This window comes from Culex pipiens, chromosome 2 (assembly GCF_016801865.2).
Source record: "Culex pipiens pallens isolate TS chromosome 2, TS_CPP_V2, whole genome shotgun sequence".
In the NCBI taxonomy this organism is placed as follows: domain Eukaryota; kingdom Metazoa; phylum Arthropoda; class Insecta; order Diptera; family Culicidae; genus Culex; species Culex pipiens.
In genome coordinates, this window is record NC_068938.1 from 18,260,343 (window position 1) to 18,286,621 (window position 26,279).

The window sequence follows — 26,279 nt, forward strand, 5'->3', positions numbered from 1 at the left end:
AGATTCTGATGTCATCTCAAACAAAGTCTGAGACAAATTCTGAGACGAAGTCTAAGAAAGATTCTGAGACAGATGTTGATGTCATTTAAGACAGAGTCTGAGACAGATGTTGAGACGAAGTCTAAGCATGATTCTGAGACAGATTCTTAGATGAAGTCTAGGATATATTCTGAGACAAATTCTGATGTCATTTTAGACAGAGTCTGAGACAAATTCTGAGACGAAGTCTAAGAAAGATTCTGAGACAGATTCTGATGTCATCTAAGACAGAGTCATATAGATACTGAGTCGAATTCTAAAAAAGATTCTGAGATAGATTCTGGTGTCATCTAAGACAAAGTCTGAGACAGATTCTGAGACGAAGTCTAAGCAAGATTCTGAGACAGATTCTGATGTCATCTAAGACAAAGTCTGAAACAGATTCTGAGATGAAGTCTAAGAAAGATTCTGAGACAAATTCTGATGTTATTTAAGACAGAGTCTGAGACAGATGTTGAAACGAAGTCTAAGCAAGATTCTGAGACAGATTCTGATGTCATCAAAGACAGAGTCTCAGACAGATTCTGAGTCGAATTCTAAGAAAGATTCTGTGATAGATTCTGATGTCATCTCAAACAGAGTCTGAAACAGATTATGAGACGAAGTCTAAAAACGATTCTGAGACAGATTCTGATGTCATCTCAAACAGAGTCTGAGACAAATTGTGAGACGAAGTCTAAGAAAGATTCTGAGAGAGATTCTGATGTCATTTAAGACAGATGTTGAGACGAAGTCTAAGCATAATTCTGCGACAGATTCTGATGTCATCTAAGACAGAGTCTGAGACAGATTTTGATGTCATCTCAAACAGAGTCTGAGACAGATTCTGAGACGTAGTCTAAGAATGATTCTGAGGCAGAATCTGATACAAAATATGAGACAACCTCTGATACACAATCTGAGACAAAGCCTGAGACAGCTTCTAAGGCGAAGTCATAGAAAAATTCTGAGACAGAATCTTATACAGAATCTGCGACAGAGTCTGAGACAGATTCTGAGACAAATCTAAAACAGATTCTGAGGCGTAGTATAAGACTGATTTTAAGTCATAGCCTGAGACAGATTTTGAGATGTAGTCTGAGACAGAGTCTTAGACTTAATCTGTGATGTTAACTAAGACGCATTCTGAGACAATTTCTGAGCCGTGGTCACAAAATCTATGGCACCAACAAAAATTCCAAAAATCTTTCCGTGCCCAACCAACCCAGTCCCGCGAGGTTACCAGAATCGAAACCTGAACGCAACGCACTCCGGAGAGTGCCCCCACCGCTCAAGATCAAATCGCTTCGATAAGGAAACCATTCGACTACTGGCGGCGGCGACCGCTGCAACGACCTGGAAGATTTATGCGAACCGACTTCTGACCACAAGACTGATTTGATTGAAATTTACGCACCCGGCAGGGTTTCCCCGAGGTAGACGTCTTGATCTTTGTGATTAGTGCGTCCCGATAGTGATCGCCGCAGTGACAAACATTGCGTCACGCGTCCCCGCGGGGACAGAGCTAATCGGCTTTTCGGGTCTAATTGAGATTTCGGGGGTGAAAAATTGGCGAACAAATGTGTGTTGATCGTCAACCCGTAAGTTGACAGTTGATGCGGGGGGACTTTCGCCGGGTCGTATTGACAGGTCCGAGAAGTGGCTCAATTTAATCGCGACTAAGTCGCGGAACGCGGTGATTTGCGGTTTTTTCGGGGACGGGGGACGCTGTAACGTTCATATTTGCCATGTTTTGCTAATTAATTAATTGCAAACCCGTTCGTTAAGCTCTGATGCGGTGTGGCGTTGGTGTCGCGCGATCTATTGGTATCAATTTTCACGGCGGATCACGTCAGCTAATGAGAGCGGCCTTTCGAATCCGCCCAGGTCGTACGGGCCGCCGCAGAGCGGAATGGCGGTAGTTTCGTTTAGTCGTTGTCAGAGCTGTGGCGTGACGTTGACGCGGTGCTGCGGTATATGCGCTTAGAGAGAGAGAGAGGTGTGTGCCTTTCGTAATTGAGATCGTTCGTCAACTGAGGATTAATGGGATTTGGATGCAGGGATCCGGTTATCATTTAGGTTGAGCAATATCATGACCGCTACGAATCTAATTTCGAAAACGTTTAAAATGATTGACCACCATCATGAACCCAAAACCTAAAGACACTCAGTTCAAAGTTCAGTTTAGATTTTCTACAATTCTTGGTCATCCAAAAAGCTCAGTTGAACAGTATCTTGAAACGGATAATATGCCAAAAATGTGCAGTAGTCTAGTTCAAAGTTATGCTTGCATCCTGATCGGATGCAGGTCATCTTATTTTGAAATTACTCAAGACTTCCCCAAAAAACGTAACAGAACAAACAAAAAACTAAAAACAACACCATACAGTACTCACTGGTCGATATCGTGGCACTGCTGATCGCAGACGACGCACCGCGCGTCGATGCCCTCCTCGTCCTCGTCCGAGTCCTGGTTGTTCTGACCGTGACCCTGGTCCTCGTGCCCGAGCCCGTTCTGGCTGTTGCTACTGCTGTTGCGCGAGTTCTCGCGATCCACGCTGCTTCCACCGGTGGTGTTGTGGTGATTGCTGATGCTGCTGTTGTTGTTATTGTGATGATGATGCAGGTGATCCTTGTGGTGACTAGAATCTAACTCCGCCGAGGTGTTGTACTCGTCCTCGAACGCTTCACTGTGCTGGGAACCTGTCGGAGAGAGAAGAAACACCATCATGAGTTGTGGCTCATCAAGCGGCACGATCGTCTTCTGAATGAAACCATGAGTAATGATCCGGGCTAGACGTGAAGATCTTCGCGACCTAGGTCGCGCGAAAGCAAAGAAAGAAAATCAACAGAGAGTTCGGTAGTTTTGTTGATACAGACCTGTGATTGATTCACATCAATCACCGCGGCCCGAACCACACAGCAGAGAGAGAGAGCAAAAAAGCGATCATTACGACCTCGTGCCCGGCGAGCATTAGGAGCCCACGTCACTCCCAAAAATTGAACACACTGACCGCGGAGAGATGGCACCTAGAGCGCGCCAAAGTCCGTGCCATGTCATTAAAAAGCAGCTCTCCATACGTGCAGCAGCAGAAGTTGCTGCTGCCGCCGGAATGCCCCTATACATGAGATGATCATCAGGCAGGCAGCCACCGAAGATCGCGTCCAACTCCCGAGCAATCAATCATCCCCCGCGAGGGCCAACACCAACATACTTTCTTCGTCCGCAGAAATCTCCAGAGTTCGTGTAGCCGCGAGAAGGAAAAAATCAATTTCTACTAATTGTTTTTCGTCGAAAACTTCAGCCGGCTCGACACAACAAAAAATCAACTATCGAAAATGAAAAATCACCCTCTTGTGCCGGCGTTGCCGCCGGCGAAGAGATGATCTCCTGAACTCAACGCGTCGTTGGCCACCTACTAGACGCGGACCTGACGCGCTTGATACATATGCGTGCGAGATCTGAGACACCTGATAGCCGGCGGACGACCTGCACACGTGGGATGACCCCGGCGCGAGCTTTCACTAACGCGCCGAAAGCCAAATTGGACGCGAGTACGCATCTAGATCGGGCAGGAAGTGGCGACCAGATTTGGCCACGTGATAGGACCGTTTTTGCGTTGTCGTCGACGCGGGCGAAATCGGGGACACCGCGAGTGTTGAACTTGGCGGGCTAACCTGGCATGAAATTCACAGTTCAGGCCTGCGGGCTGGAGAACAAAAAAAAATATGGGTTGAGACCGCAGAACAGCATCGAAGAAGAGATAAAGCGGGGGACCCCATTGGCTATGGTCAGTGGTGCAACGGCTTCTGGTGAACCCGGTGTGGTACGACAAAAACCGTAAGCCGTAAGCGTAGTCGGACCTGCTCCAATTTCGTGATTCATTCTGCATCGTCTGCAGGGTGCAGCAGTGCAAGCGCAGGCATCATCTTCTTGGGCAGTGGTTCTCAAATTTAATTTTCCGGAATTATTTTGCTTTTGTAGAATTTGGCAAAACTTTTTTTTTCCACTGAATTATTGAACACATTCTACCAAAACAATGTCAATTTAATCAAGATCACTTCAGGGTACCCCAGCTTCAACTTCAAGACTTCAAATAGACCGTGAACAGTTCCGCGACGCGGGCAAGAAAATTAATATTTAAGACCATCGCCAGAGCATCATCCAGCTCTCGGCGTCGACGTAGAAGAAGGCACAAGAAGAAAATTCTTAACCGAGTTTTGAGGGCACCTCCACCTCGCTTTACACAAATCACCGTTTTTCTACGCGCGCACGGAGTCGTCGTCGTCTGCACTAGAGCATAAGAAACGTGATCCCGGGGACGATGCACTGCACTGGGGGAAGAAGTTGAGCTTCACCGAGAGATGAATAATAAGAGCTATAAAATGTCCCGAAGCAGCACGCGTCTTGTCATGAACGAAATGATTAAGTGCAACCTCTTCAGGTGAGGTATTTGCAGCGTTTTGGATTTCACCTTAGGTGATGAGCGCACATATTCCGTAACTTGACTAATTTACCACCAAATGAACTTACGTAGAACACTGAAGAAGATTCACTTTGAACACTTAAGTCGCGTCTTCACTTTTCAGGACAACTCCCTTCAGGACATCCGCTCAGGTCTTCACCTTGGTTTCGATTGCCGGACAGTCAGCAATCAACGTCGCATCAAACCGGGCTTCCTACACCCATCGGAACCCTTCACCACGTATCCTGCCACCTAGAACACCCCCTCCTCGTGAGGTGGACACGACGTTAGTCATAAGTCACGAGACGAGTGAAAACGCACATATGGAAATGATTTGAGTCCCCTCTCCGAACTCGGTAGTTCAGGCTACCTGTCCACGCGCGCGGCAATTCGTGCCCACCTTGCCGGAACGGACAGGACAGCGGAGTTCAGGGGGTGCACTTCAACGCTCGAGTGGTGCTCGTCGGAAAAAGGATAATAATAACATTGTTTAGCCATCGCACGGCACCTCCCGAGGTACGGGCACCAACACTATGTTGGGGGAGGCCAATTTGAGGCGTTCAAGTGTGTTTGTGATGGATAAAAATCATGCTCTTATCTGCTCTCTCTGGAACTGTATCCTTTGGTGTTAACGGTTCGGGTCAGGTCCTTTCGGAAAAAACAATCATTTCAGAGTGGAGGGAAAGGGGAGCGGAAATCAGTCACTGGAACAATGCGGTTGGAGACCTATTTTTATGATTATTTTTAGTCTTATAAAATAATATTTTATATTATTTGAAGGAGTTTTTGGTTCAATTTAACCTTTTGAATAAATTAAGGGCATTTTGATTACCATCATTTCAAAAATAATCAACCCTATTCTTCCCAGCTCACCCGATAATTATACATTTACCCTGCCAAGGCCACACCACCCAGTCACTGACGTTGTCAACATCAATCGGAAATTACTACCTCCCCGTCTAATGAAATTGGTTCAGCTCGCTTCGGCGCCAATCGGACTCTAAGCTTCAATTGACGGATCGAACTGACATTCAAGCAACATCTCGCGCCCGCGCCCACCTTCCCGATCCAAATCCGTGGGCCGAAATGCCAATACCGCGCCGTTGGTTCTCCAAAACAAAAAAAAACTAAAGGCAGAACTATGCAAAACATAACGACTTCAAACAGTGCGGAACCCTTCCTGGTCTACGACCAAGTTCCCACGCAAAACTCCATATTGCACACAACACATCATCGCGAGGAACACATTTCTTGCCGAACGAAGAATTTGTCTTCGTAAAGTAACTCATCCTTGACTTCCCCCTTCCAACGACGACGACGACGACGACGACTTTACGCTTCTTGAACTCGTCAGATGGTCGCGTTGGTGTGCCTTACCGGCTATGACCTCACCTTTTTTATTGGCGGTAAGAGAAAGATTCCCACGACCGGAGGTCACACAACCAGCTGACTTTTTGGTTACGGAAGTGCGTTACGCGAATCGCCGTTACCCGGCGGACATTACGAGTTCCGTGGTTCCGAAAAAAAAGAATCATAACCAGAAAATTAATTCAATTATTCAAACTGACTTTCAACGGTTTCCTGCCTGTTTGGATTTGGCCTCAAACCAAGGCACGAACCCCTAACCGGGGGACAGGTTTTACCACATCAGACGTCCCCTTTTTCAAACCGCAAGGAGCAATTTTTAATTTCAGCAGGAATCAAGATAAAGCTCGAAAAGCCAAACGCAACCGGAAGTGACTACTCACTCCGTGATCCTGGTCGTGCAGGGGGAGGTTTGACCGTTGACCATCGAGTCAAACGGTTGGAACCCCGGCGGTGATCGTTACGACGGCGTTAAAAATCACGGACACGTGCGTAACCGGTGGCGCCCGATTTAATCGGACATTTTTGAGCGAAATTACAAAAAACCCCGCGCGTGTATTCATTAAGAAGTACACTATCTGCGATAATCTTGCGGGTGGAAACGGAACTTCCAGAAGTTGACAAACACCTCAACGGGAAAAAAGTGTGGGAAAAACATAAGTCACCGACCTGGATTCTCGGGAGTAAGGCGTCGATTCCCAAGTTTCTGTCGGAAAGTGCCGGTCGGAAAGAACATCTGGGCTTGGGGTTGCTCAAGTGTGACCCACGACGACGACGACGCAGTCGTGGTGAGGGTCGTTTGCGGGAAAGAAAAGATGGTCTGAGTGTGGAAGGTGGCATATGGTGTTGTAGTTTTGGTTAGGAAAGTTCGTGGGAATTTTTTGGGAATAATTTATGATTGTGCAAATTTGTAATAACATACAAGTTGTGAAAAAAAACTTAAACTTTAGACAAGATTATTCATATCAGGTACAAAATTGTAAAAATGGGTCTGTCAAGCTTTATGAACATGAGAATATAACGATTTGCGTCTTCCACAAATTACGTAGCTCACCCCTCATAGCATTTTTTTCAATACAAAATACAATTATTTTGAATAGATTATCAAAAAATAGAGATTTTTATTTAATATATTTTATTCTTAAAGTTTTTAAAATAAGGATTTTGCTTCAAATTTTACAAAACTGAATATAAATCACTTTTTTGCCAAATTTTAATCAGAAAAATCAATTCTGTTAAAAAAAATTTCAGTGAAAATTATCATTCAACCATATAAGGGCCATTACTCTATGTAAAAGAAGCAGAAAAAAGCTTCTTTCAAATTATTTATCGAAAAACATAAAAAAGTTTAAAATAAAATTAACCTGAATTTGCATAATAATTGCGAATCATTTAAAATACAATTTAACTGTAAGAAACCGTCATATTTTATTCCTTTTAACTTAAAGTCAAGACTGGAAGGAAAACAAAAAAAAATTGTCAGATTTAAGAATTTTCAATGAGTAAGTATTTTTTTAAAGTTTCCTGAAATCCAATACAAAGTCAGGAAATTATTTGAGGAGTGAAAAATTTTCCGTTAATTTGTGAATACAAAAAAAAACAGGATGCTCTTTCTTGTTCATTAGCTTTTCAAAATTTCAAAATATTTATGGAATAGCTTTTTTCTTATAGTTTGACGATCTATGTTCCTAAAAATTTGAAATTCATCAAAAAATTTAGGATTTTGTTATTTTTTCTGGTTTATTGAAATGACAAAAACAACAAATCTCAAGCTTTTTTTAAAGGTTCCAGGGGTTTCAAAAAATTCAATAAACAATAAAAAATGTTTATTGGACCTTTTAAAACAAACCTCTAGATTCTTTGTTATTCCCTTAAAAAACAGAAAGCAAAAATAAATTCTATTTTTTTATTAAAAAACTTGTACAATTCTTAAGCAACACGAGAAAACCCGGGCAGACGGTAATAACAAAATTCATGCTATTTCAATAACAAATTCTGTTAAAATAACGAAAAATGTTATGGAATCTTCTTGAAAAATACATTTTTGCATTAGAGTTTCATAACAGTTTATGTTATCATAACAACATTTCGTCAGCTGTGTGCTATCTTGTGACATAGACCATTTTGGTCGAAAATGAGTTAATGATGACGTTTTGCTATACTTAACAAACACTACAAGATTCTTCAACCCGATTTTGGAAACTCGCTTTCGTTTCCCGGATATCGCAATACACACTTGTGACATAGACCAATTTATCATCAAAATGATCGTGCACACTTGTGACACGTCATACATGTTGTTGGAAAATGTGGAAAATTTTTCTTGTTTTTCACAAATTTATGTTGATACACATTTTCTGAAGGCAATGCAATCTTTTGTTTTTGAAAATATACTGATTAAGTCGGTTAAACTATTGATTTAAGCCTATTTTAGTTTGTATGGGAATTCTGTATACTCTTGTGACACGTAGTAAAATTTTACTTTCGAAACACACTTGTGACACGTGCTTTTCAGATTTTTGTTTACATAATTTACTGTATCTTTTAACTGGTGTAACCAAATTAGTTGAAACTTTTAGCGTTTTTTAAGCGATAGTATACGAACCGATTGCTTCAAAAGTTTGGCACTACCATCATCAAACTTTAAAAATCGATTTTCTCGAATAGTACTAAATGGTCGTTGTCACAAGATAGCACACAGCTGACGATTTGTTATTGGTCTGATATTGGTTGAAAGCCAAAACAACTTTGGAATAACATTTTTTGTTATGGAAGAATGCCTCCAACTGTTATTGGGTTGATCGGATTAGTTGTTAAAATAACAACAAATAATAACAAAGATTTGATCGTAGAATAGCTAAAAATTATATAAGTCGGTTATTACAATGACAATCCAATAACAAAAAAATCAAAACGACAAATAACAAATCTTGTTATAAATAACATAAAATGTTATTAGCCTAAAAATTTCAAATATCAAAAAATGTTATTCCCATGTTATTTCCGTCTGCTCGGGAAGGGAGGATTAGCATTTTGAAATTTTGACATTTTAAGCTATTTTGCTATTTCTCAAGCTTCAGGTAACTTTTTCTTAAAATTTAAAATGGAATGACCTCTCCAGCTATCATTTATCACTATGAGTTTTGTAAAATAGTAGCCTATTGCCTGGGAAATTGAAAAATGCTGTCAAAATACTTATGCGCCCTTTTAAAATGTTCCTCCAGAATTGATTAATTGATCATAAATATTGCATAACGCTCATTTTTGAATTTTTAAACGTTTTTACGAATTTTGAACTTTTGGCAACATGGATCGTCAAACTTTATGAAAAAAAAAGTTTTTTCATGAATATTTTGAATTTTTGCAAGTTTTTAACAATAGAATTACTATTATGCTGTACAAAGCAATTTGATTTTCTTTTTTGATTTAAAATTTTGAAAATAAAGATAAAAATTAGAAATTATATTTTTTAATGTTTAATGTGCCTCCGCGGCCTTTACCAGAGCCGATTGTCAAAAACTTTTAATAAAATTTGTACTAGCCTAAAGAGATGATGTTTTAAGAAAAACAAAACGTATGTGGATCTCAATAAAATCATCAAAAATATTTCCAAGTCTTCGTTTTCAGAATTTTTAAACTTTAATCTTGGATCGGAGAAGGATATAAAAATGTCAAAAATTAAATATCTATGAATTCGCTAATATTTGTAAAATAAACAAACTAACTATTTCTTATGCATTTTTGTGATACTTTTTGCTTCACTTTTTTGAGCAAAATTCATGAAAATCATGAATTCAAAAATTAAATGGAATTGAATACGATAATTGATTTTGATAGATTGCATGATTAAAATAAAATTAAATGAAATTAAATGTAGATTCTTCATATTATTGATATTTGTAGAGACAAATTATAAATAATTTTATTTAAACATTTTGCATTGCATTTTTATCAAATGAAAAAGCTCACCCAAGTGTTTCATGGTAACATTGTGCTCACATTCTTTCCATACCAACAATCACCACAGTTCTACCCAGAATTGTAATGTTTGTCTAGTCCCACCTTTCCACCACCATCATTAATCAGCATATTGTCGCCCCCTGCTCCAGCGCACAAAGCAAAGTTAGTGCAGATCGATTTCGTCCTCGCAACCATTAATCACCTTCACACACGCTAGCACAAAAAGTGCGTAACATCTGACAATCCGAAAAGGGTTAAATCACCAAACGAAATGCGGGAAAGTGGCTATCACTATCGACACTCTGCTGCAGCTTATAACCTTGAAATAATGGTCACGTAACTTGGCGCTGGATTCAGCACCCCCCGTACTGCAACCGTCTAAGGACTTGATTGAATTTGCCACATATTTGCCAGCAAGCAGCACCCTCTCAACAATAGTGATCACGACTGCCTGCTGTCCATTCACCAAGCGAGCAGCGCAGAGCAGATCACCGAAAGCTGACAGTTTATTAGTTGACATAAAGGATTAACACCCGGCCTCGACCAGCATCCAGCGAGAGAGCTGCACATTTTGGCGGAGTTCGTAGCCTATGAATTACGCTCGACCGACCCATTAATTGTTTTCTGGATTTGTTGTGCGCCGAAAAATGCGACATGATAAGCGAGTGACATACATTTGTAGCCACCGAAGTTATGATTGCTTGACATCTGACTGGAAAGTGTGGGGGTATGGCGTAACATCGATATAGGGGTGGATTAGGAGCAGGGATATACGTGTTCACACTTTGTACAGCGGAGAGTTGTTGCATTCGATACGATACGTGGTACAACAACAGCGATTAGAGCATGATAGGACACACCGTGGAGTGTTGGAAGGAGGGCTGGAAACATGAAAACGATGACGGCGATCGGATCATCATTATGAACCGCTTTGGGGTGGAAACCGTAATTTCACACTTAGGGGATTAATTCCTGACGGCGACGGAGATGCGACAACAGTTTTGTTGGGTGTAAATTGATAAATTATGGTTTCCTCCCGTAGAAGCCAAGGGATGCACGAGGGAAGATAGGCGCGTGCATCATCCCGGACAAGCGTGCCCGATCATTAACAACATTTTAAACGCTTTTTTCCCTGGTCGAAAACATCCCTCAATTTTTAGTTTGTTCTTTTGAAATCCCACTAATTTAGATGTTACCGAATCGATATCATTAAAGAGAAGAAAAAACTTTTCAGAAATCAAGAAACAAAAAGCCACCATAATTCCAACATCCACCGTAATTGAGGTTCGTTACCGCCACGCGAGAGTGTCCTTTGGAAGTATTCCTGGCAGTTCTTTGATATCTACCACAATCAATCTGTCCAACGTGGTGGAACCCCTCCCTGGGAAGGACGTGTGCCGTGGTCACGGACCGTGATTCTGCTGCACAGATATCGTATGTGCGGTCATAAATTATGATTGCTGCTGCAGTCCTCCAGAACGATGATCGCTAATGACGAGCATAATTGTTGGCGTAGTTGCAAGGACTACTGTTTGTAATGGTCGTAACGGACTGTGAACTCCCCCTAAAGTGAGGTCAAGAATATTTTCATCCGGTGAATTAGTCATGGTGGCACCCAGATGGGTGCGGGCACGTGTGCGATTTTAATTTGATGGTTTTTCGAAGATTTGGAAAGTAAATAAAATAAATTGAAAAACTCACTTCAAGTACGGACTTCAAGTTAAACGTTAGCTAGCTGTGATAAAGCATTTTTAAACAGGTAAGTCTATGTGTTTAAGTGTAGTGTCCTGTGAAATTCTAAAAATTATGGAAATCACTTCAAGTACGGACTTCAAGATGAACCTTAGCTAGACGGTAATCTTGTAATTCAAGCAGGTAAGTACAAAAGTGTTTGAAAGGTAAGTCCGTGATGTTCCAGAAAAGAAGAAAAGTGCGAAGTACCGGAAATGCAGAAGAGTAAGTGCTACGAGATTTCTAAACTGGTAAGAATAAAAGTCAGTCTGTCAATCTGTCACCAACAGTAACCGAAAGGTTCTGCACCAAAACTGCACTCCTTTCGAGCTGTCCCATAAATTCAATCAGTTCCCGCCCCGCTAACGGTGTCGCACACACCCAAAATCGATTAGTCCCACGGTTTTTTGCCAGATCACGGAACAATAATTTTTTACGACTTTATTACACTCGCCCAAAGCGCAACGCGCTCTGCTCTACTCTGTCACCTAATTTGCAAATTATAAATGTCAACAAAAGGCGAGCAAACTTCCCCTCGAAATCCTCTCGAACCGTGTCCTAAATCGCACCGTGCATCATTGCACGGATGTCATCCTCGACGTCCCTAACTTTTTTATTATTGCCATTTAAACCAAACACGTGATCATCGCTCCCGCAAAAAAAGGGGTCGAAGTCAACGTGTGTTAATTTTCACGGCTGTTGGCAAAGAATAACCGAACTTCCTCAACATTAGCATATCTCGTTCTACGAGCTTCCACCTCCCACCACCAGAGCGAGGTCGTCGTCGTCAACCGACACGCAAACTGTTCGAAGCGCAGCTGTTGCATTCAGCGACACGCGATAAACATCTAAACTCTGAGATTAAAATTAAATTTAATTTACAGGGCGCGCACACTTCGGCGAGTAATCCCGGCCAGGTTCATTTGATTTGCATTTTGCATGCTCTCTTTGTGAGGACTCGCTCGTTTTTTTGTCGGACCGCGACTTAATCCTCTGCCAAAACATCTGTCACGGCTTATTAAGGGCCGCACAAAAGACTCTGTAAAACTCACCCGATCCCCGGTCGCTCCTGTCATCATCTCCGCGGTGCAGCCGCGGCCGCAGCAGCAACTCCTGCCCCGGGCTGATATCACAGACCACTTCGAACCATTGCTGGGGAAGAAAATTAAATCAAGATTATTATAACTTCAAAATTGAAATTATTTTAAAAATACTCACATAACCATCCTTGAAGTACTGCTGCACATTCACCTCGGCCAAACTGCCGGAACTGCGGATGTGCTTGGACCAGTTGGCCGTTTCCAGCGTGGCGTCCAGCCATCCGCGGAGGTTCATGTCCATAAACTGGAAGAGAAAAGAGAAGCGCCACATTAGCGACGGTGGTCGGTAGGGGAACTACTATAGCGGGGACGCAAACCAGTTAACTGGTATACGCGCTGCTTATCTAGAGCAGGGTGTTATGCTTGTGTACGAAGGTTGCTGTCGATTACAGACTTCAATGTTGATGTATTAGAGTTGAAGTTAAACGAATTTAAATGTTGCTGATTAAAAGGTAAATACAAAGTGTAAGATTAATTTATCAACTGGAGCAAAATGGTGAGTACAATCTGTCAAGTTATTAGTCACTAGTAGGATTTCTTGATGAATTCAAGCAAAAGAAGTTTCAATTCCTTGAATCTCATCAAAAAAAATCTCCAGGACAACTCCATTCAAAGCGATGACGAAAAGCTCTTTGTCCAATCACGCACCAAAGATCGTATCATCGTCCTGTCCATGGTCACCCGGTTAAACGCAACGGTCACCTCCCTCTCTTCCGGGGCCCATTCCCATGAACTCCTCCGCATCTAATCCCATTCAGAGTGAAAATTGAATTTCCACCCAAACAACAGCCGGATTACACCGGCTCGGTAACACCTCGGACGGTCGGGATAATCCCGGAATCCTCTTCTTCCCAACCATCCCGGCAGTAATGATGATCAACACCTACGACACTTTGTCCGCAGTCCGAAAATTACCGCTCCGAACACAACAAAACATCGGGGATCGCATTTCAATTGGTTTCTTTTCAGTTTTTTTCTCTGCTCGTCCCAAAAACTGTATCAACTGCCATGGACAATGGCCAGCGGCTGCAGTCTGCCGATCGTTTTATGACCTGACAGACTGGAGAGAAAACTTCAATTTTGGCACGTCCAGGATTCACATGCGTGAATCGCGGCTGGACGTCGACGACGCCGTCTGCGTCATCGGCTCCGATAGAAAGATGATCTTCGTACGTGATCTTTTCAATAACAGGTCGCTGACGGACAAACGGATCGTAAAGCAGCGGGCCGTCGAGGATGCAAAACGCACTCCCTCCGGAACGTGAGCTATCATTCGAAATCGGATTTCGGGATGGTTGGTGTGTCACATGGCTTTTTTTCGGTCGGCTTTTTGGGTAAAAGTGAAAATTGACAAGTGTGACCAAGTCGGGGCAACGTTTCTGGGACAATTGGGAACGAAACGGTTTCTGGTGGGAAAAGATAAATTTGTTGGAATTAGCTTTCGATTACGGACTTCAAAAATGATATGCCGACTCGGGGAAAATCATTTTTTTCCGCATTAGCTTTCTATTGCGGACTTCAATCTTAACATGCCGACTTAGGAATAAAATGAATTTGAGAGTGTAATGTAGCTGATTTCTGAGTAAGTATTGGTGATTAAATCTAAAAAAAAGTATTTGAAGTCAGGTAAGTACATTCTGTCAACAGTCAACTGTCAATAACCGAAACGAGATCAATGACTTCCCAGGCCACAGCCTGTGAAGTCATCGACCACCAAGTGGCGTAACATCGCTCTTCCTTTTCCCAACCAAAGTGACATAATCCCTTCTCACAGATAAGTGCATCTTCACCGCCGCTGCGACGACTCGTCGCACTTGGTTGCATTTCAAACGAAGCGGTAGCCGAGGACGACAAACTCGTAAAGTGGAGTACCCTTGACTCGACGAGTGTTTATTTAGGAGCGTTTGCCTATCTTTTCGTGGATGAGGATCTGCTCGCAGACAGACTGACTGGCAAGTGGTACGTGTAAACCGGTGTTGCAGCCGAGAAGAAGGACGAACCCAATTTTCCACTTAATTATGGAGTTATTAAAAATTGTCGTCCCCTTTCGCAGCTTCGGCAGAAGGCGCGTACCGGATCGACGATTTATCGGTTTCAATTTATTTTTCAACCCCGGGTCGTGATGGTCTCGTTGTCACAGATGCGTCGTCCGGTGGTCAGCTTTTTGAGTGACTAATTGGCGGCAATTAATCGGTGACGCCTACACGTTGCGTCGGTTGTGCAACGACTCACACCGCACTGCGCTGTCCGGTGAGATCCAATTTGCAACGGTCTGAGGCGCCTCCGACGAGTGACAATGGAGAAATCAATCTCCCGATCCCGACCCGAGAGCTGTCAATCAAGCCCTGTCAAATCTATTCAGAAGCCGATGCCGACCAATTTGCATACCGCAAAGACCCGAAAAAAAGCAAGCATTCTGTCCGGAGTTCCGCAGTCAATAAACAAGCAATTATGGTTGAGAGGTTTCTCCGGACATTAAAAATTCATACCGTTCAATTATCGATCGATTGTTGGGATTCGTCGAAGTCAACCGCGTCTTCATTCCCACCGAAATTGAGAAATAAAAAAGCCAAACGAATTTCCCAAGAACCGAGGGTGTGCGCCGCAGCTTAAAAAAACACTCCTCCGATAATTTAATCACAACTGAGCAACGATACCCCGGAGGTTGGAGGTGGAGAACGGAACATATTTCCCACATTAGGCCGGATCTGCTGGAGGCGTTTAACCCGTGGCGAAGGGGAAATTTGTGTGATAAGGGCAATTGATTTTACCCCCTCTCGGAAAGTGCACCAGATTGAAGAGGGGAAATCGTAATGGGAAACGAATTGCGGGATTAGAACTTGTGGTGTCTGGTAGATTATCGAATCAGAATTCTTGGACGAGAAGTTTCAATTACAGAAAAGTCTTCACCTCTAGAACACTAGCCAGTAGCAAGACTTCGATTATGACACCCATAAAATCCAGAAGGCAACGTGCCTTACAAGTCAGATTTACAACGGCAATAATACTCGTCGTTGTCGCTCAACAGAGGCAAAAACAACATTATTTAAGGATGTGGCAGCGCACCCTCGTTCCAATAATGTCCCCGGAACCCCGTTACACAGTGGTGTTTCCCTCCCTCTATCTTAGTTCCACCCCCTTACACAGAGAGAGAGGGCGAATTTATAGCATTATTACACAATTCAGTCGCCTTTTACGAGTCGAGTCCCGATGACGGCCAGCTGACCCCTCTCTGCCTAGAATCGGGGGTCAAGTGCGTGTCCGGGGCATGATTTATCGCGCCACTTGGCGACGACGACGGTCAGCGCCAGGGTATTCTAATTGCCGTGCGCTCTGCAGAGGGAAGTAGGACGTTATCATCGATCCGTTGGACGATGAGTCCGTAATCAATCTCGGAGTAACCGCTCTCTGTGTGGATTAGGGGGTCGTAAAACGAGGGGGCTATAAATATTGCGGACATTGACAGCTTAAGCAAGGTTGAGAGGTCCTACTTAAAAAATGTTTTTTGGATGACCTTTCAATTACGGACTTCAAATTTGATATTTCCACTCGGGGCTTAGGTCTTTATGGTGAATGCGGCTGAACTGGTAAGTACAAGTGTGAAAGTGAGTTGGAGTTATAAAATCAAGTAAGTACAAGCTGTCAACTGTCAACAGTTAATAGTTCTAAGTTGGTCACCAAGTCCAGCCGTACTCAATGCCAACCGCTGCGACCAATGGAGTGACGGATCGTAAAACTCAGTCCAGCAATAAAAATCCACTGACATCTACATAAAATAAAGAACGCAAGTCCCTTCCAAGATGGCGTCCGGGCCACGTGCCCAACTCCACAATCCGCACTTTTGACGCGGATTAATCACATTATCAAAAGGCGCACTCATAATTGATACTTCAAGTCCAGATTTCGGCGAACCTCAACCAAACATCGTTTATCAATCACGGGGAGATCTCCTCCGAGTATGAACCACTCTAGCGTTCCTTATCTGGCCCGAGTGTTTGCCATATTGCACGCTCGATTAGCACCGAAATCCATTGGGAACAGTTGCGCGCCACCCCGGCTCGGGCTGATGTGGATCTGTGGCCTTGCGAAAGGACGATTTTTCACAGTCAAATTTTACGCTTCAACCCACGGGTTGCCGACTGAGCACGGCTGAGTGATTTAAATTGATAAGAAAATTGCCACTCGTGTGTGTATGCGGTTTTTTGCGGTAAATTTTGATGAAATTGATGATTGTGGCTTCTAGTACGGACTTCAACCATGATGTGCCAAAAGCGCCATCGAATCAATTTTGAAGTGGAATTGCAGTGTGTTTCAATAGTGAACTTCAATTGCGGGGTAAGTAAATCTGTCAACTGTCAATTCTGTCAAACTATTTAGGTTTTAATTTAAAATTAAATTATTTTTGAATTTGTAGATATCAGTTAACAATGTTTACATGAAAGGTTTAAAAAAAGCATTAAAATCACAGTTTTAAAATCATTCTTAACATATAAAAACACACAAACTTGTTTAGTTAGGCAAAACAAACCTGCTTAGATTTCCAGTGAGCTTATTTTGCGTTCTAACTCAAATAAACAAATAATTACCTAACGTTAATAGCAATCTAAAAATACAGGTGATTGGAAAAATGAAAATTACGCCGGTAAACAATTTCATAATTCTAACTTTTACAAACAGTGCATTAGCAAGCTTGTTTTAGGAAAACACCCCACTCAAACACGATTATCCTAAAAATAATCACTTAAATACCCACAAACCCGACGCTCGTGATCACGCTCACCCGAGCAGAAAATCAATTCAAAGTTTTCCATAATTCATCACCACCATTGAAAAATCAAACCCCACATTCACAAACACACACACACGCACCGCCAAACAACTCATTAATGGGATTCGCGTGGTCAGTGCTCATTCGCGCACACACACACTCAGCCAATAATGATATTTTTCATTGAAACCATTCATTCGCGCGTAATGGTCGGGGAAAATCCTTTTGACATAAATTATTCCACACTAAAAAGTTTCGTTGTTCTTTTTTTTTTTTGTTATTAATGCTCAAATTGCGTAACGCTAATGAGAAAAATCGGGAGCGCGCGGGTGTGTGTGGTCAACAGGGGTGCAAAAAAGAGAGAGACCTGAACGCACACACACAAAAGTGACAAATTAATTCCGGATGAAAAATTGGCACCACCACCGTGCGCTGCACATACAAATTAAAATTAAAAAGTTGCAATAAAATTATGATTAAAAATTCATGCTCCAACATATTCATTTAGCCCTGGTTTGATGATGGTAAAGGTCTGGTTGAAAAAAGTATGAGAGTGTGTATGTGTGAGTTATTGTGCACAACTACAAACGCGAAACGATGATTACGTTGTGAAAAGTGGTGAGGAAAAAAATCGCTCATGAAAAGTATTGCAATTTCCTCTTGAAATTATTTCAATCGGATCAAATCTCCTAATTTTTGCCTTTCTCATCAAATAAAAAATAACAAAACAAACTCATTTCTTCAAAATGAGATGTTGAGATCAAAAGTTTACTTAATTAAAATTTTTTAGAACACTTGAAAAGTAACAACAAAAATATGTTTATGATAAAATCTCTTGAGCTAGTGAGTGAATGAGTTAGTGCGTGAGTGAGTGAGGGAGTGAATGATGGAGTATTAGGGTGTAATATCAAAATCGATTTTCCAGCACAGCAATTTTTCAGTTCCTTTTGGGGTCCTAAACAACTCCCCAAAGTTTGGGCACGATTGGATTAGTCCTCACTTTGCGCAAAGCGATTCAATTTTCCATATAAATTTGTATGTGAAAAACCATTTTTTTGAATTTTGATATTTACAGTATGTAAAAAAAAGTATTTACACCCCTTGGGTACTATGCACATTTTGTGATGAAACATGTAAAAAATTTAAGGTTTGACAGGAACCTAGTACTACGTTTTGTTCAGAAACTCATGCCAAACATTTTGCTACAAAAAGCTCATGAAAAGATGATTTCTATAAAAAGTTATATAACAAATACTATTACGAAAATAAAAAAGGTGCAAAAAAAGTTTGTACACCTTTCGAAAAATTAACATAAATAATGTTATTTGTTGACAAATCACCATTAATCCAGTCTCCCAACTCCAAATAGGCATCCTTGACTGATTAAAAATATAATTTGGATTGAATATAAAGTTCACTAACTACTTAGTATAAAAGTTTATATAACTCTGGAAATTCTATATAAAACTTATCTAAACCTAATTTTGCAAACTTTCAATTTAATTAAATGTCAATATATCACCATAGAATTGCTAAATGAACATTTTGGAGTGGGTATAACACCGTTTTGGGGGTATTTGTATAGATAGAATAGATTTTTCGTTGGAATTTCGTACCAACCCGGAATTACGTCGTCGGAAAATCCGTCGGCATCTGAACCGGTCCTCAATTCACAAGTCAACCTATACGGCATCAGAAAGGGCATAAAATTTCCGATCTTTTGATACCCATACATCCAGGTTTTCTATAAAACCCACGTTTTTAAATACCTAAGAAAAAACGTTGTTATGGTTTCGTTTGAGCAACCTGCCAGAAATGTATGGAATTTCTTAATTTTTGTTCTCGTGGATCAAACTTACTTTTTGCCCAGGTATTTAAAAACGTAGGTTTTAAAGAAAACCTAGATGTATGGGTATCAAAAGATTGGAAATTTTATGCCCTTTCCGATTCCACATAGGTTGACTTGTGAATCGTGGACCGGTTCGGATGCCGGCGGATTTTCCTGCGACGTAATTCCGGGTTGGTACGAAATTCCAACGAAAAAACTATTCTATCGATACAAATACACCCAAAACGGTGTTATTCCTACTCCAAAATGTTTATTTAGCAATTCTATGGTAATATATTGGCATTTAATTAAATTGAAAGTTTGCAAAATTAGGTTTAGATAAGTTTTATATAGAATTTCCAGAGTTATATAAACTTTTATACTAAGTAGTTAGTAAACATTATATTCAATCCAAATTATTTTTTTAATCAGTCAAGGATGCCTATTTGGAGTTGGGAGACTGGATTTATGGTGATTTGTCAACAAATAATATTATTTATGTTAATTTTTCGAAAGGTGTACAAACTTTTTTTGCACCTTTATTATTTTCGTATTAGTATTTGTTATATAACTTTTTATAGAAATCATCTTTTCATGAACTTTTTGTAGCAAAATGTTTGGCATGAGTTTCTGAACAAAACGTAGTACTAGGTTCCTGTCAAACTTTAAATTTTTTACATGTTTCATCACAAAATGTGCATAGTGCCCAAGGGGTGTAAATACTTTTTTTACATACTGTATAAAATCCACGTTTCAAGCTGTACTAAAACCGGATTCATATTCAAATGCTCTGGAAGGTGCTCTACAACTTTCCCGAAGAGAGTATGGTGCTAGCATGTCCCTAAGAGAAGATACAGCGTTCTCAAAACTCGTCTAAAACGTGATTTTCGAGCAAAAAACACATTTTAGACGAGTTTTTAACACGCTGTATCTTTTTTTAGGAGCAAGTTAGCACCATACTCTCTTCGGGAAAGTTGTAGAGCACCTTCTAGAGCATCCGAATATGAATCCGGTTTTAGTACAGCGTGAAACGTGGATTTTATAAATATCGAAATCCAAAAAAATGGTTTTTCCCATACAAATTTATATGGAAAATTGAATCGCTTTGCGCAAAGTGAGGACTAAACCAATCGTTCCCAAACTTTGGGGAGTTGTTTAGGACCCCAAAAGGAACTGAAAAATTGCTGTGCTCGCTAAATTTGGACAACTTTATTTTTTTCCATACAACCATATTACACCCTAATGGAGTATGTTAGAGAGTGAGTGAGTGAGTGGGTGAGTGAGTGGGTGAGTGAGTGGGTGAGTGAGTGAGTGAGTGAGTGGGTGAGTGAGTGGGTGAGTGAGTGGGTGAGTGAGTGGGTGAGTGAGTGGGTGAGTGAGTGGGTGAGTGAGTGGGTGATTGTTTGAGTAAGTGCAAGATTAAGAGAATGAGTGAGTTAGTTAAGTGAAGTGAAGAAAGTGAGTGAGTTAGTGAGGCAGTGAGTGAGTGAGTAAGTGATGGATCGAGTGAATAAATGAGTGAGTTAGTGAGTGAGCGACTTATGTAAGAAAACCTTTCTCCCTGCAAGGTAAATCTACTGTTTCTTGATTTTCACAACTTCTGTTCCTTACAGACCCCCACACAAGCTCTCACATGTATTCAAATGACGAATGTTCGCCAATTTAATCCCAGTCTCGGTGGCGACAGCCAGCAAGTCTGTGTGACTCCGAGATGTAATGAGAATGTCGAGTCCCGTGCGCACATCAAAGCTGTTGCTGCTGCTGCGGTTGTAATGAGTCCTTTGCATGCTGGCGAGTCCTTCCCCGAAAAGGATAAAGTTTTTCCCCGAGCTTCTGTTGTACTCCAAGGGTATGGGAAAGGTAGAGGATTTAGGGAAACCGACGACAACAATTTGCTCTACAAATTTTTGCAACTGTATTTACGTCGGACAAAGGGGCGAATCCTTGATGAAATTTTGAGTTTTTTTTTTTATTTGTAGTTTGTGACATCTCACACATGACAGAACTCGACAAATTTTCCACGCGAGTAATTTTAGTTTTTCCACCCGCACAACTCCACAAAACCATTCAAATTTTAATGAGTTTACAGTTTCTGCTCTCCAGGCTGCCAGCTAATTTACGGCTGAGCGAGTCTAATTCCGTTTAATTACTGCAAAATATGACGCCCCCTCGGCCGTCGTCATTGTCTGGGCGGTCTTCAGGATTCACTCCTCAAATCTCAGCGCTTAATTAAAGTTTATCACCAGCAGCAGCAGCAACCCTCTGGAAGCGGGATGACGATGGTGTTAATTTTGAGATTTTATTGCAAAGACACAAGCTGACAGCTGCTCCTGCAGATAGATTGCCACTCTGCCGGGAACTTCAGCGCCGTGCAGCGAATAGTAATTGCGCCAGCGCAATTATATCCGAGGAGGTCGTACACAGCGCGCGTGCTGCCTCCTCGAGGGGTAGGAAATTAAAATTTTAACGGTCTCGCGCGCCCAAACTTTGTGATTTATCGAATCCTTGTAAGACGTTTCCGGCGGGTTTGATTGACAGCTGAATGATTTGTCGGTTTGTGAAATGTGATAGCCTCTTCCGCGTGGAAAAAAGGGTAATCAAAAAGTCACCGCAATCAATAATTGCTGTAAAATCTGAAACTATCCTAGATCATAACTAACCCAACTCTTGAAACATGATATCCAGTGGTCAGTTAAATTTACAGTCCATTTAGGACCCCTTTAAATATGCTAATTCGGTCAAACTGGACTCTCTGCTGTCAGCGGTACAAAACGTTGGTCAACATTGTGCCAGTTTGATTGACATCCCCGGGTGGACATCCGCCGTTGCTTCCGTGAGAGAAAACTAGTCGCAGTTTGTTAAAAGGGTAGCATCTTGTCTTTTCTTCGACGACGACGACCAACTCCTCAGATGTCACGCTACTGCCGCTCTAATCTTCTTAAGTGTTTTCCCAACATTTTTTGAGGCAAATTTCGCAAAAAGAGAGATCTCTTCACCAATAAATAATTAATCCTCGAAACCCCAGAAATTGATTGGATTTCACACCGGTTGTCACTCAAATCAACACTCTCCCGGAGCCATCTGACGATCTCCGAACGTCAGAAAAAAACAGAACAGGGCGAAACAACGTAAAATGAGCCTTAAACCGAAACCCAAATAGATTTATTACACGCAGCAAGGACACGCGGCAGAAGATCCCCGGGAATAAACACACAAATTACCCCCTATAAATGTCGAATGAGGCGCAGCCTCTGTCAAACTGCTACCGCTTCTTTTTGGGACAGTTTTGGCAGGGGATTCTCGCTGTGATCTGCAGCAGCCGGTTCGGTGGGTAATCCGGTGTCCGGAAAAAGATCAAAAACGTCCCAAATTTGGTTCAAAGAGGGAATTGAACAGGAAGATTTTGCTACCAATTCATCTTAATCTGCTACCAAGGATTAAATGATTTCTTTAAATTATTTTTATCTTTATTGCAGATTTTTTACAAATTAAATTTGATGCCATATCTGTAACCTTACTGACCCAAAAATCTGCTACCAATGACAAAATTGGTAGCAATGATTACTGTGGTTACCATCGCAAAATTGCAATGTTATTTAAAAGTGGCTACCAAAGCCGTAAATTTACTACCCCTAATAAAATCGGTAACCAAATACCAGATTGAGGCATTGGTAGCCGCTAAAATAGTTGGCTACCAATGCTTGGAATTTACTCTTAAAATTCACATTTGCTACCAATGTTTGAAAGGGATGTAGTTATCAAGAACATAGGCGACAAATTTGCAATAAAAAATGTTGATAAGCCACTTCAAAAAAGTTTTGCAAGTTGCTACCAACTCTGAACCTTGGGTATCAATGGAGATTAGTTACCAATTCTGGTTATTGTGGTAATTTGCAACTAATTGATTATTTGAAATATTCGATTCATGCCGTGACGATTTGGCTACCAAGGCCTCGCAAAAAGTTTTAAAAAATCATAAAGACGTCATGACTTGTGGTCAACTACGAATTCTTATTCCATATGAATCTTAAAGTAGACTTTTAAGTCCTGAGCATTTCCAAACCGATCAGCTTAAAAAAGCCGTCAATAGCTGAGGATAAGTTCTGGATCAACTTCAATTTCGATGTCCACCAGGAGTGACAAAAAAACCCTCCCAAAAAGCCAGGTGTAAATTGAATTATCACCTCCAGCATCTCTTCAAAGTGACACTTTCGGCAAAAGTAGCCGGAAAAAGAGGAAGATCCCGCTTCTTTGATTGACACTTACAAAGGGGTTTCCCTTTCTGGCAAATCTCCAGAACACCAGAAATGTATTAATATTTTACCGTTTTCTTTTCGACCAGCTCGCTTTTTTGTTTGAGAGTCGGAGAAAAAGATAGAAAATCGTTCCCTCTCATATCTATTACCCATCTGGAGCGACGAACAATGAATGAAATATGAAAATTAGCTACAGCTACCTGGTCGAGAACCTGCGTGCGACTCCCAGCTTAGGACCTCTCGAAGGACACTCTTGCTGGAACTGAATTCGTCTCATCAAGGATAAGACCGGGAGGTATTGTCTTTTGCCGCCGCCACCGCCACAGCATGGTAATGATTTGCGAGAAAGCTGTCATAATCCCTTGACACTTGGAATTGGCAGGAAATTTAGCGGTAATTTTGGCCTTTGAAGGTGATACAAAGACGGCAAGATGCTGGGTCATTCGGCGGCAATTAATAAGGAGCCGATGGTTCTGAAGAAGTTGCGAATTTCTTGGAGAAGCGGTACAGTTGTTTAAATGTCTCGTCAATCTGAGACGCTGTCAACATCTGCTTGGGACGAAGTCTCCAGGGATTCGCGTCGTAACGACCTTCTCCAGAGTGTGTTTGATGTTTACACAAACAGCGTTGCAAAACGGCAATAGCTGTGAGTAAACACAATTAGCGCTTGCACAATGCTGGTCGAAGATTGAGCGTAATTTGATAAGCATCCGATTTCGCTCCAACTCATCGATCAACCGACTCAACGAGAAGAGGAAGTGTCCGGCGATTGTCAGCTGAAGATCTGTATCGGGCCCGGCCGTTTTCGCCAATGCGAAACTCATCCGATTAGGACGTCTGTCACGAAACTCATCAGCCCGCGTCATCCCTTGCGAAAATTGAAAAACTCTACCTGGGATGCTTTTCAGGGATTCTGTCCGGTCCGGAGGCTGCGCACAAAGCATCCCAAATTTGTATCTTCTTAACTTCATCTCAATCAGAGAGCTACTTTCTCCTTTTGGCACCATCATTACCACAAACGATTTTTCACCCAAACTCTGCTCTCTTCTTCACGCAAAGAAAATTAATGATCCTTGTTGTGTAAGGTAGCACAAGAAAGGGCGAATCAATTTTTCAATTAAGTCATCCACCCAAGCTTTCTCGCTGCTAAATGGGTGAGGTTTGTCTGTTTTGAGATCGACTTAATAGTGTCGTCGCGTCCTAAGGGATAACTGTTTCTTCAAGGAGGTCCCGGACATCATCAATCACCCTCTATTTTGACACGCCGGGATTCGCCTCAACGAACTTCAGATTTCTCTCCAACTCAAGCAAAAATCGCAACATATTGATTGCTCATTTCGTGTAACATAATCCGCGAGCGAACCTGAATCGCTGAGCCGCAGAATCAATAACAGTTGTCACCACCAGATTCAGCGGCGTCGGTTGAACCACCGAATTGGACCACATTGTTGCAAAATCCGCGCTCAGAATGGCTTTGTCAGCACAGAAAAAAAAGAGTGGCATCGACCGTGAAACCATCACATCGGGGATATCGACGGCTTTGGGTAAACACAGCCGGGCGTGAATTTTCCGAAAAAAAACTGGCAGAGGTTTGCGTTTTGGATTTGTGAGCAGTGGCTTTTCGGCAGGGATCGGTTACAGCTGAGTGCAAGTGATTTTAATAACTAGGCGAAATGGTCCGTTTTGTGGCGAACTTGGACGAGGGTGCGACCCATTGTTGCAAGGTGGTCAATCTGCTGATTCAGAGTTGGAATCGATTGACGATACGTTTGATCTGATCCCGTCGTTACCAGTGTAATCTGGAGAACAAACAGGTTCGAAAATGAGATCTGGACTTCAAATCTGAACTTATGTCTGTGAAATTAATTCGACAATTATACCTCAAACATCGCACAAATCTCAACATCTCCAACCACCCAGCAAATCCCAGCAAACGACTTCAATTATTTCCCCGGAAACCCACTCGGATTATCATCTCATTCATAAAATTATAATGACTACATCAGCTTTTAGTCTGCCCGATATCTTAATGATGTTAGTGCGAGAGGTTATGTGAGCGCGTCTTTCCCTTTCTTCTCATCATCCTGCCTGGAACAGGCCTGGCGACGACGTCGTGAACGACGATGAGCTCCAACGATGCGTAACCGACGACGTCGTAGTCCGGGAGCTAGAACAAAGGGAGATGAACCCGCCATCGTCCTGGGGAGCCTAGACTATCCCCAGCTAATACCGAGATCAACCCTCCTCAGGCAGTCACAACATTACGCCCACAAGTTTGAAAATCAGTGTTGTGGGATCGTCCCTCAACTTTAAGATATTTAATCTCGGAAGTTGTTAGATCTGCTTGAAGACATCTCAATTAAGGTTAAATCACGGACGAACGGACATGACACGGGGTTTCAAAAAGTGAAGCAGGTTTTCTTTTACTTCTTCTTGGCGAAAACCAGCGCAAGCGAGATCGCTTATGTCAAAATCTTCGCGCCACGTGGTTCAAAACGTAAACAAAGCTAGCTGATGAAGCAAACTCATGGGCATTTTTTGAAATGGTCGTATGAATTTATATTAAAAATACCATTTCTATATTTTTTCGGCAATTTTAGGGTCCATGATAAATTACATAGAATCATAAAGACAAACTTAATGCCAAAAAACTGTTTCTAGCACCATACTAATGCTAAATGTTTTAATTAATTATTGCATAAGACATTTTGAGAAATCATGAAATCGACAACTTGAATGTAGATGGCGCAAGTGATAGTTTGCTTCAGAAATTTGAAGAAAATTTGT

At 41.7% G+C, this 26,279-nt stretch overlaps 1 protein-coding gene across 4 annotated transcripts in view; it reads right to left on the reverse strand.

The window, feature by feature from the left end:
- The window catches only part of LOC120429790 (transcription factor hamlet-like), a 133,876-nt gene that overhangs the window by 15,968 nt on the left and 91,629 nt on the right, over window positions 1–26,279 (reverse strand). For all 4 annotated transcript variants that reach the window (XM_052707863.1, XM_052707864.1, XM_052707865.1 and 1 more), the window contains exons 4-6: window positions 12,759–12,884; window positions 12,593–12,692; window positions 2,415–2,721 (exon numbers count right to left, since the gene is read on the reverse strand). In XM_052707863.1, coding sequence (XP_052563823.1) covers window positions 2,415–2,721; window positions 12,593–12,692; window positions 12,759–12,884 — 533 coding nt within the window. The remainder of the gene's footprint in view (window positions 1–2,414; window positions 2,722–12,592; window positions 12,693–12,758; window positions 12,885–26,279) is intronic.